Raw genomic sequence first — 12,639 nt, 5'->3', positions numbered from 1 at the left:
ATTGCATTGCAAATATACAGCATTTGTTGCTCTTCTTGCTCCTTCCTCAGTATCACACACTGCTAAGATGAGCTACCATACACTGCCTGGCGGACATTGCTGCAACTTCTTCCTGCCAATGCACAGAACCTACTCAGGACTCATCTGTTTGCTGACTACTGCAGGACTAACCTACACAGCAGATCAAAGACTAGAAGACAGTAAAGATATATTCTGGCATTGAGCAAAACATACAGTCACATCCAAGATTTCTTCCTGCACATTCAGGTTTAGTACTCTTTCTAGGCACACCATTCTTTCAGAACCTGCTCTTCTGGTCAAAAACCAGGCTCCCTCCCAAGAGTGGAAAAAAGTAAAACAAGCCCCTCAAACTAATCTCTATGTGCCACTAACTTCAGGAAATGCCATGTTTTCCTTCTCTACCAAACTCTTAATCTTGGATTCCTTGACCTCCTATCTATTTTATTTACTAATATCATCTGCCTGCCACCATGTCAAAGCACAGATGCAGAGCACAGACCCGCTGCTTACACAAGAGTCTGAGAAGAGCTCCAGTGAGCCAAGTACAAACCATAGTACAGAGCACTAAGCAAGAGGGAACTCATGAGGAGAGGGATCTGAACAACTCTTCCAAGACATAATTAAAGCTGATGTTTTCTTACAACAGTTAAATTCAGCAATGAGTACATCTAACAAAGGGAAAGATAGTATTGCAAACACCAGACAGGCACCTCTATTCAAGCAAGAAGTAAACTGCCTGGATTACAAGATGCAACAACTCATATTCATTTACTGACATCCTAAGTGCTTTATCTCTTCTCATCTTAGCATGGGAGCAAATCCACCACACACCAAGGCTGCTAAGCAGGAACTTCATCCCAAGCAAACAATGCTCCTCTAAGGTTTCAATGCTCAGTTTTGCTGCTGTGCAATTCCTTTCTATCAGTTTTCAAGCTCAAATCAAAGCTTTTCTCAGATGTTCAATTTTGCAAAGCTTGTAGTTCTGCATCTTTGAAACTTCTGTCACCCATTCAAGACTCACCAGTAGTTAGAAAGCCATTAAGCAAGGAAAACATGGCCAACAGACAAGCAGGATAGGACAAGGACTTTTCTTAGAAAACTAGGAACAAAACCCAAAGCCATTAAACACAGCTACTTGAATGAAGAGCAACAATTATAACTGTTGGCAAGCGGCAGAGGGGGAAGCAGACACCTAAGCATCAGACCAGCTTTGTATTGAAACTTCTATAAAGGTTTGTTGAGAGGTTATTACTGATTCTAGATCAGAGATTAGCAAAGCCATGGGTGCTTAATACAGCACAATCCATCTGTGGCAGCCAGACATTGTTTGTACATCTCCCTGAGCAGTCTAGCAGACACCCTTCTGCAAACCCACAGGCAACTGCACACAGACAGCCACCAGGTAAATCAAATCCCTTAACATGCAGCAGATTACCTGGGTTATTACTTCCATAAACGGGTATGCATGAGGAAGCAAGGTAAGTCTTCTGCAACCTACCCCTAGGTCCACAGCAGAGGGTGGGCTTTCAGATCCTCTATCTGGTAGAAGAAACCTTCCAGGAAGATGAGCTTTCAAAATTTCAGTGGGCAATGCACACAGGAGACTTGGGGGTAGAAAAAAACAACTACCCTTGCCAAGCTGCCAAGCCTTCTCTTTTGACCTAAAAACTCCAACAGAAGTAGTTCTACTAAACAAAAACAATTTTTACATACATTAGAGAATTTGGGCTTCTGCATAAGTAATGAGCAACAGTTTAGCCAGAGGTAGCTTCACACAGGTTACTGCAACTGAAGAAAATGGTGAGGATGTTTATACACATGAATCAGGGTTTAAAAACACTTACTAAAAGAAAATTTATTATTATGCATTTGTAAGAGAAAGTAAACACAAAAAGATATACAGTGAACATACTTGCCAGGAAGGTTAGACTCCAGTGTTTATATACATTACCCCATAAGAAAGCATCTACACTTGTTTATTTTATAGCAAGTCTGTGCTTAACTGAAAAAGGCCTAAGAGAGAACAGCAGGCAGATTTGAACAACAAGATGCAGACACTCTTTAGCTATACCTTGCACAGAAGCATGGAAGACAATGGTTCAAATAAAGTCAACTGTGTTGGAAATAGTGCATGAAATCCCAGAAGTGACAAAAATACTAGTCAGTGAAGAAAATGAAAGGAGCCAAGTGGAAGAAATCAATCAAGAAGAAAAAGTAAGCTTTTTATTTTTTTACAGAGGCAGGCAAGGGGCCAGATAACATAGATGGACACACATGCAAAAAAACACAGAGAAGTAGCTTTAGCTTGAAGTACTACAAGTGATAAATTTGATAATAAACTGGGAAACAGGAACAGATTTGCTCCAAACTAAGGAATGACAGCAAGCAGTGAGGGGTGCAAACAATTTTTCTTGCACTTGAATAAAAAAAACCTTCTAATGCAAATGGATGAGCTGATTAACAAAGCTTGCAGAGACTGTTGTGAAAGACGGGTGAATGGAGAGAACCCGAGGGAGACACTAAGAGCATGTAAACCAAATCAGGGAGCAGCTGACTGCATTCAGAAGGAAGGGGCTATAGAAGCACTTAGAAACACCAAAACAAGAATATGACCTAGGCTGTGTGAAGCACCAGTAAACATACTGAAGTGGATGGTAATAGGAGGCATCTGTTCAATGTATTCTTAAACTGGGGAAATATCAGCAATTTTACAAATAATACCATTTATTATTATTACTTTTTATAAGTGGGAGGGAAGCACCAGAAAACTTATTTTTACTGAAGTCACACAAAACTCAGAAACTACACTTGGTTTTCAGTACTAAAACACAACTGTTGAAAGGTGGGAAAAATCCTTAATTTATGGAAATCCCAAACGAAATCTCCCATGCATTAACTTCAAATCATTTTGGAAACAAAGGTTGTGTATTTACTCTATTGTGAGGACACAGAAGTTTCTAAAAAATAGTTTACTGTGTCAGTGAAATTGCAGATGCTTCTGTGCACTTCAGGGACTTGAAACATTGCATCAATTATCTGAATAAGTAATGAAAAGACATTGTGAATAAAGTGGTTCACCAAGCCTAGTTCACAAGTCAATTGCTTTTTGAATCCAGTAATACACTGTAATATTTGGCATGTTATTTCTTCTCACAAGAGGTTAAGAGTTTTCTGTGCTTCTATGCCACACTTGCAGCAAACAGTTTTTGGGGAAAACCACAAACTGACAAAATAAAAAAAGGCTGTAAGAAGTATAACATTTAGATCCTCCACTATAGATCTCTACACCAAAAGAAATCCTCATCAAAACCAGAATTCTAAAAGTCCAATCCAAGGGGAAACAAAACTCTCACCAGCATTTTGGGCTAGTGATAAGACAATTCAATGTTTAAAATTCAATCTTTGACAAACTGGACTAGGTCACAGTAAAACACAATGTCTGTTTGTTGATCTAGCGTTTCCAAACTCTTACCAGCACCTAGAAACAGAGCAAGCATAAGGCTGATTATCATTTCCGTAGCCCCCAAGGAAAACTGTCATGCAAGACAAGCAAGTAAGAGCAATACTGTTTGAAAGCAGCATTCATAAACAGAACAAAGACTAAACAAAAGGCTAAACAAGTACATCATAATTAACAACTACAACCAAACTTTTAATTAAGATATGTAACAAAAATCAAGGAGAGCCAATTAAAAAAATCACCAGCATATATAGTTTTAGACAATTCTGAATTGGTACTGTGAAGTAAACAGGCTAATTGGAAGTGACCGCAATTATTTTGTCACTGTTACTGAGTTTAGTCATGATTTTTCAGCTCGCTCTTTAATCCTACATCTTATTTGCACTGCCTTGTTGTTTGAATGCAGGATTCTTGCACCCAAATTCTTCAAAAATTGAGCAAAAGAATATACCAGAGACTTAACTTCATATGACGGGCGTATTTTGTCATTAGTTTCAAGACACACTATTTTCTGCCTAGGACAGTGTTATTCTTATAGGACCAGAATTATTATTCCACGCTGCCCCCATTGATCCTGGACAAATCCACAGTTCCAACAACTGGATCCTGATACACTGCTACATCAATAACACTATACTCTGCATGTTTTTCTTTTATCCAGGCAGATAGACCATTATAAAAATATGATGCGATTTCACACAGATTTTACTACTACGCATGAACTCTGCTTAAGGCCTAAAAGCAGTTACAGAAAATAGGAAACTAACTGGCAATATTAAAGTTTTACTTCTTTCTTTTTCTGTACTACCCTTCCATGAAAATACATCCATTCTCATTACTTTTGCTATTCTTCAAAACTTACAAGGCTGATTTAAACAGCAGCAGTTAGTTAATGCTGATAGAAACAAGCAAAGAAAAATGCTGACACAACCTAAAGTTATTTAAGAACTTACTTGCTACTCATCTATTTCTAGAAAATTAATAAAAAGTTGCCAACTCCCAGCTGTAATAATTCCAGGTACACCTGAGCAAAAGCAAAATAGGTATAAGAGGAGTTCCCACCCACAATACCAGAACGCAAAAAGGAAAATAATTTGCAATTAACTTCTGGCTCTTCCCAACACAGCATTGGCAAGAAACCCAGCAGCCTATTGAGATACACATCAAGTATTTCTGCTTAGCAAAATCTTAGCAAGAACCATCTTTATGAAGGTTATTTCTGCAGCTATGTGAAACCAAGATTCTACTTTTCAAAATATGCTCTTACATTTAATAGAAATAGACAGGTTGTTTTTTTTTTAAAAAAAATAAGCTCAGGTGTATCACTACACATCAGCCCAACCTAACTCTTAAACTATCCAGGAAGGGCTGGCTTCCTGCAGCAATGTTTTTTCCATGGCCACTTTTAAGAGTTAGAGACTGCAGGGCCACCACGGGATTGCTGTCCTGCCAGCAGCGCTCAGACTGATACAGCTGTAGGGTGTCACCTTTACCTCTGCAAAACCAGAGTATGCTGAATCTATAAAGCAGCTGTATCTTAACTAACGCCATAGCACACATCTTAAGTAATTCACTTCGAAGTCCTAAATTTGAGGCATTTATTTCTTTATACCGGGACAAAAATATACTAAATTCCTTCCTGTATATGGCTAAAAAAGTTAAGCATTTAAAAACCCTTTAAAATTTAGATGAAAATGCACGTCTGTGCCATCTATCTCACTAGCAGTGCTGAACTGGAATGGTACAGGAAACTCCATCTCCTCAGACCATCCCCAGACTTCTCCACTGCCAAAACAAGACATGCACATTCTCTCTAGTCTACATTTTTCTGTTCAATAGGTGGAGTAAAGCAAAAGGCTTATTTCTGTGCAAAAGATTCTTCCTCCGCATAGCAATAAGCCTCAAATTGTAATTAATTTTTTTAAATGTCATTTGAATTATTTTGGTACGATTTATCTTTCCTTACTTTTCCCTAAAACATCTCAAATATTAACCATGAAATAAATGTAATAATACTCTAACATCTTCAAACATTACCTAATTTAGAAATCTAATTTACTTTTCATCATTTAGGCTTCCTTATATTCTGTGTGTCACTCAGTGTGGATAGTAAAATTACGACTATCCATTTCCATTTTTGCTTTGAATATGTTGCAGGTTCTGCTTCTCAACAACTGCAACAGTCTTCTTGTTTAAGGTTTCCAATATTATTCCAGAGCTTTTAAGTCAAAAGAGGAACTGCTTTAATTTTATTAAAAAATTCTCAACTGCTCTCCCCGGCCCTTTTTACAAGAAAAGGCCAAATGTTGGCACAGAACTAAACCTCCAATGTACCTGTTCAATAGTACTACATGGCCTTCTGCTAACACAAAGAGACAACAGAAGTCTTAAATGGTGCAGAGAGTGCCATTGTGTACAACGACCTTCCAACAAACCAGTGGGAGAGCTGCTTAAGAACAGATAAACAATAGCACAAGTGATGCAATACGAATTATCCCACTCTAGCCTTGGTGACAGTTCAGAGATAATTTATCCCCACAGGCAGTCCTGCTTCTAAGCCTTCACAGCCAGGATGAGTCAACACCTCTTATTCAACCCATCCCACCACAGTTAAAAAGCACACAAAGGAAACATTACAATATAGATTTTTAACATGTGTGTTCATTGATAACATTCACTTTAACAATACTGCATTTATACTACACAGAGTAACAAGCAAACATGAGTTTCAAACATATCAAAAGTTACCCTTTTATTAGCTTGGAATACTCCGTATTGTCAGTTCACTGCCAGAAAAGAGTGATTCTAGCACAAAACCTGTGCTAACTTGCATAATAGACATCATAAAATTAAAACCATACCATCATGAGCAAAAAATAGTTAAAACCACCTTAACCATGCACCCTGAAGGGGGAGTGCAAGAACACTGGGCGGAGGCTGGCAGTGCAAGACACTGTGCAAGAACACAAAGACTGGCAGTGATAGGACTACGGAGAACGGATATAAACTGGAGAGGAGCATAAAGAAGAACTTCCTCGTGCTGAGGACAGTGAGGCACTGGCACAGGTTGCCTAGGGAAGCTGTGGCTGCCCCATCCCTGGAGGGGTTCAAGGCCAGGTTGGACAGAGCTTGGGAGCAGCCTGGTCTACAGGGAGGTGTCCCTGCCCATAGCAGGAGGTTGGAACTGGATGGGCTTTAAGGTCCCTTCCAACCCAAACCATTCTATGATTCTATGACTTTTTATAAGGGCATGTAACAATAGAAGAAGGGAGAACAGCTTTAAATTGGAAGAGGAAAGATTTAGATTAGACATTTGGAAGAAATTCACCCTAATGAGGGTGCTGAGACACTAGCACAGGCCACCCAGGGAAGCTGTGGGTGCACCTTCCTTGGAAACGTTCAAGGCCAGGTTGGATAGGGCTTGGAGCAGTCTGGTCTGGTGGGAGGTGTCCCTGCCCGTGGCAAGGGGAGTGGAACTGGATGGGCTTCAAGATCCCTTCCAACCCAAACCAGTCTATAATTAACTCTATTAAACACTGTGAGCTAGATTGTGCAGGCGAGGTTCAGAGAATCCAGTCCAAACACACGCACTGCGATTAAGAGAAGCCACTGTATCAGAAACAGCGTGACCAGCAGGTCAAGGGAGGGTATTCTCCCTCTGTACTTAGCACTGGTGAGACCGATCCTTGAATCCTGTGTTCAGTTCTGGGCCCCTCACCACAAGAAGGATGCTGAGGCTCTGGAGCGAGTCCAGAGAAGAGCAACAAAGCTGGTTAAGGGGCTGGAGAACAGGCCTTATGAAGAACAGCTGAGAGAGCTGAGGGTGTTTAGCCTGGAGAAGAGGAGGCTGAGGGGAGACCTCACTGCTCTCTACAACTACCTGAAAAGAGGTTGTGGAGAGGAGGATGCTGGCCTTTTCTCCCAAGTGACAGGGGACAGGACAAGAGGGAATGGCCTCAAGCTCCACCAGGGGAGGTTTAGGCTGGACATTAGGAAAAAGTTTTTCACAGAAAGGGTCATTGGGCACTGTCAGAGGCTGCCCAGGGAGATGGTTGATTCACCTTCCCTGGAAGGGTTTAAGGCATGGGTGGACGAGGTGCTAAGGGGCATGGTTTAGTGTTTGATAGGAATGGTTGGACTCGATGATCCGGTGGGTCTCTTCCAACCTGGTTATTCTATGATTCTCGCTGAGCCATCGGCCCGCCACGCTTCCCCTTCCCCCCCATTTCTTGCCCCTCGGCCCCAGGCCGCTCCCTCAAGCTGCTCTAGGTGCGAGATCAAGCCTCTTTCCCATCCATAACCACACTAGTTTAGGAAACATCAAGCAGAACTATCAGTTTAAACCAATCCCTACCTTTAGAAGCAAAGGAAACGCACCTGCCGCGGCGCTGGACCTGCCCCCAGGGACTCATAGAATCACAGAATAACCAGGTTGGAAGAGACCCACCCACCGGATCATCGAGTCCAACCATTCCTATCAAACACTAAACCATGTCCCTTAGCACCTCGTCCACCCGTGCCTTAAACACCTCCAGGGAAGGTGACTCAACCACCTCCGTGGGCAGCCTGTTCCAGTGCCCAGTGACCCTTTCGGTGAAGAATTTTTTCCTAATATCCAGCCTGAACCTCCCCTGGCGGAGCTTGAGGCCATGACTCGGGCGCCACTCGACGCTCCACGGGAAGATTCACCCCGAAGAGCCAAAGCCCAGAAGGAACGGGGGAAGCAGAAGGCACCGGCTCCCGATCCCCCGGGAAATTACGTTTCCCGCATCGCCCCCGCGGCTCCTAGCGCGGCGCACAGACCTCATTCCCGTTTGCTGCCTGCCCGACCCCGAGAAGGAGGAGGAGGAGGACGGGGTCGCTCACCACTCACCGCGCTCTGATCGCGCATCTTCCGCCGCGGGGGAAGCGCGGGACGCGCGCGGCCGGGCGGCGCGCGACGGCAGCACGTGGCGGCGGCGGCCACGGGGTCTCCCGCGCAGCCGAGCGGGGCGCGGCGCTACGGAGCGGCGTGAGGCGCCGCCGCCATCTTGGCCGCAGCAGCGCGGGGGTGGAGGAGGGCAGGGCGGGCGGGGAAGGGCGCTTTATCTCGCCGCGGGGAAGCCGGCGGCAGCTGGGGGAAATCGGTGAGGGAGCTGGTAGGGCACCTGTGCGGGTCGGGGAGACCGCAGGGGGCGGCAAGGTGAGGGCGCAGCCGGGGTAACGTACCCGGCGAGTGCGCGCGGCTCGGCTCCCTCCCACGGCCGCGACGCGTCCCGGTGCCTCCGGATTTGGAAACGAATAAAATGCAGCAGGCAGGGTGGGATTTGTTCTGATCTCCTGCTCGGAGGTGCTTCCCCCTGCTTTTGACCGGGTCCGTGACCCTCGCAGATAAAAGATGCACGAAGAGGAATTTTGAGTAGGTTAAAAAGCCTCTTGTTTTTCAGTCAGCGCTCAAGGAAAGGATAAGATGCTGTGACACAAATGTATGATCGTGTGCCACAAATAGAACATTGTGGGAAGCTTTCCCTTAAACATAAGCTTTGTCCTATATTTTTTCAAACAGTTTATTTTCTCGCTGTGTAGGTCATTCTTAACATTAGGCTAAATTTAGCTGAAGATAAACCAGCAGCAAAGACAGGCTGTCTCAGAAAGCCGAATCAGACCCACGATCTCAACTGCATGGCCTGCTCAGGAGGCTAGGTGCAAAACTGTTTGCATTTTCATTTACTCTACTATTTTTTTTTCTTTCAGGTAGCTTGGTTTTAAGGTAACAAAACCTCAGCTGTAAATATCTCAGTAAAATATCTTACTTCTAGAAGCTTAGAAGTTTATAGGGTGGTTTGCTGGTGTGGGCTTGTGCTGCAAGCCTTGTTTACAGCTTGCATTAATTTCAAGGGCATTTCTACCAGAGTAAGGAAAGACCGTAGCCCTAACATCTCAGGCCTTTTGAAGATCTGTGCCAGAAGCTTCAAAACAGTGGTCTAATCTCTGCTTCCAGTAAGGACGCCAGAATTTGTACTTGTTTATGCACTTTGATTTTGGTTCTTTGTGTATAAATTTAGCTGTGGGTGGAGCATCCTGAGCCAGATTTCTCCCTATATGCTGTGCATACGGAATGACAGACATGCATGATTCTATGTTAAATTGACAATGAATTACATTTGCTAGCAAATACTGGATCAGAGCCATCTGTTTCAGAAATTAGCATAGCAGCAATTTGTTTGTTTGTCTTCATCTGTCTGTTAGTTTGGTCAAAATCCTCTTGTTTTAGAGACACACTCATATGAAGAAAGGACCTGTGATGTACTCTGTAGAGGCAACTCCTAAAACACATAGATTATTACAAAAAGCGAAGATATGATATACAATTGTCAGAAATCTAGATAGAGCTAGAATAATTTCCCCCCCAGTCCGGAAAGAAGTTTTGATACTAAAAATCATCTACCCCTGAACAGTCTACTGATATCAAAATACTCTTCTCTGAACCATAATACTGTTTTTGTACTTTTAGGGGCGCTGTATCTTTTCTGTGTATTTTATGGAAATCCTTCCTACCTTTTAGTCTCTACAAGTTTCTTTTGAAGAGGTATTGATATTCTTATAAACTGAGAAGTCTAGCTCCAAACAACAATCAAGAAAAGGGCATCAATCCATTAAATGATAAGGTATTATCCCATTAGACAATAGCTTTTCTAGAAGCGGTTCACTTTGAAGCCTCAAGAAAATGATGTCTCCCACACAGTTTTTTTATTTGCAGCATACTGAATCTGCATTATTTAGTATTTCAATTATTTGCCTGGATTTTTTACGTTTCTGGAGGAAAAAATAAAAATTCTACTTAATACTTAAGAAACTTGTATCTACCATTTTATGGTTCCTACTGGATCTGGTTACAGTGCAAATATTTCTCCACAGGCGTAGGAAAAGGTCTACATTGTTGTGCAACTAATGATCATTATGTGGTATTTGCTTGATGATACAAGTTTAGATTCAGACAATATTCTTAACTGCCGTTTAAAAATATAATAGAAAATAGTCATAGGAAAATCTCTACTCTGGAGAAGTATGAAGCCTGATATTGTTATTCTGAAAAGAGAATTCTAGGTAGATCTGCTGAAATATGAAGAAATGTGAATGTTTCTTACAACTGAATACTGCCAATGTATGATTTAGATATGTACCGTGCAAAATAAAAGATTAAGTTCATTTCTATGTTACTTCATATCTTAGTTACATGACAAAACCAACACCAAAGCCACCTTCTAAAATAAGAACTTACGTTTTTCCTTCTGAAAAATAGGTTGTATGTTGTAGGCAATGAAAACGATGTGAAGTCTCAACTCAGAGGATGGGAGTGCTCTTTCTACATGTCAATTAGCAAAGCACCTCTGTTGCTTTGTCTGTGCATCTGCCTCTACCTGAGCATCTAATTCACGTTACTCCTCCCACAATCCGCCCAGTTTCTTTGTTTAATCTGAGCAACCAACAACAGGAACCACAGAAGTTTAGAACCTGAATGGAGTGGAGAGGGTGTGATTGCTAATGAGAATGGTTTACCTTGTTCACTGCTAGTATCATAACACCTAGTGCAGAATTCTGCTCGTGTTACTTCATGATGAAACAGCAGGACTAGCGAAAGTCAGATGGTGACAAAATCTGATAGCTTCACTGTGCTATTAGAGCACAATGATGAAATTGCCTATTCAGAATATAGCGTTCTGAACCAATATATTATTAATGCATACCACTGTTTTTAGAATAAATAGCAAATGTCAGAAGTAAATATGTATTTTAAGCAATGGAAAGAGAGTATAAGTGCTTTTTCAAGGTAAGTGCAGAAAGCCATTACAAAGCTTATCTTTGCAACTGACCTATAAAAGCTATAAACACATCAAAGCCTTTGAGGACATCAGATACAAACTTTAATTTTTCACACAGTCAAAACTCCCATGAAGCCAGTGTCCCAGGATCACAGCCCCAAGTATGCTCGGTAATACTAATGGAACTCAGACTCACATTGGCTGCTTCGTTCAGAATTTTCATTTAATTCATTATTAAGTACTGATTTCTTGTAGTGTTTATAATGTTTTGGGTTTTTTTTTTTTGTTAAAATTGCTGAATGTAATGTGGCACAGCTTTTTAGAATAAGATTTCTTGGAGGTTTTATTACTACAGAATTAAAAAAATGCAGCTGAAATGCTTCTGCTACAGGACAGCAGCTTTTGTTTACAGTTGGGAGGTCAAGAGGTTATACTTGTGTCACAGCTGGAATTTCTTCTAGGTAAAGATTCTAGACTTTTGTTGTAAGCTCAGATGTTAGTAGCAAACAATTTTTCTTGTCCGGCTCTAACCATAATGCACTCAGTCAATCATAGCACTATTAATTTTAGTTAATATGGCTTTTTGATTTGTTAAAATACTGTGCAAAAATGTGTTCTACTATAAATACTTAACAAGTCGTTCCGATATCATAAGCTACCAGATACAGAAGAGATGAAAATGCCAGTGGATCTCACCAAATTATTTAGCCTTAAGGCTCCTGCAGGTTTTATTCAGATTCAGAATAGTAGGAGTGGGGAGGAGGAGATAAATAAAACATTTGTTTCAGAAAGTAGATGACTTTGACAGAGCACTGATTTAAACTATGAAGACTTGGCTCTTAGCAGTCATTTAGCTCATCAGATGAAGGTTGTTTAGAAGTGAGGCTGGTTAGGAACACTCAACACCATCCCCCAGGTGGCATTTTTCAGGAAATTTCTGCTTTTAACTATTATTGCACCCTCTCTGAAGTTCTGTACATAAGTCAGTCAGTGACTCCTGCTAATGTATAGCAGTCACTCAAACATGTTTTTACACCACTCGTTGAATATTTTGGTAAAGGTCTAATCTCATTTGGATTTATTACGATTTATCTCGGATTAAGCATTTATCTGCTAAGGATTATGACCTATTCTATAAGGCACTGATGAACTGTTGGAATTCAGGAATGTCTAAGCACATTAGAATGAATCAGCACAGTACTTTTTTTTTGACACAGACTTCACACACTATCTCTTTTCAATCAACTTTGCAACATTCTACTGATAAGAATCTAATTTTTATTTCATATGGGTAGTATCCTGGAAGGCTTTTAGCATCCAGTAGAAGCAACGCTGCATTTAATTAGGAGCAGCTTA

General features: G+C 41.4%; 1 protein-coding gene across 1 annotated transcript in view; it reads right to left on the bottom strand.

Annotated features, from left to right (window-relative positions):
* ELAVL4 (ELAV like RNA binding protein 4) overlaps nucleotides 1–8,387 on the bottom strand; it is an 83,684-nt gene extending 75,297 nt beyond the window's left edge. The window contains exon 1 of the mRNA XM_069863074.1: nucleotides 8,355–8,387. Coding sequence (XP_069719175.1) covers nucleotides 8,355–8,372 — 18 coding nt within the window. The 5' untranslated portion in view covers nucleotides 8,373–8,387. The remainder of the gene's footprint in view (nucleotides 1–8,354) is intronic.
* Nucleotides 8,388–12,639: the final 4,252 nt, after the last annotated feature.

This window comes from Phaenicophaeus curvirostris, chromosome 8 (assembly GCF_032191515.1).
Source record: "Phaenicophaeus curvirostris isolate KB17595 chromosome 8, BPBGC_Pcur_1.0, whole genome shotgun sequence".
Lineage (NCBI taxonomy): Eukaryota > Metazoa > Chordata > Aves > Cuculiformes > Cuculidae > Phaenicophaeus > Phaenicophaeus curvirostris.
Note: the sequence above shows the minus strand (reverse complement) of the source record. Positions and strands in the feature narration are given on the sequence as shown.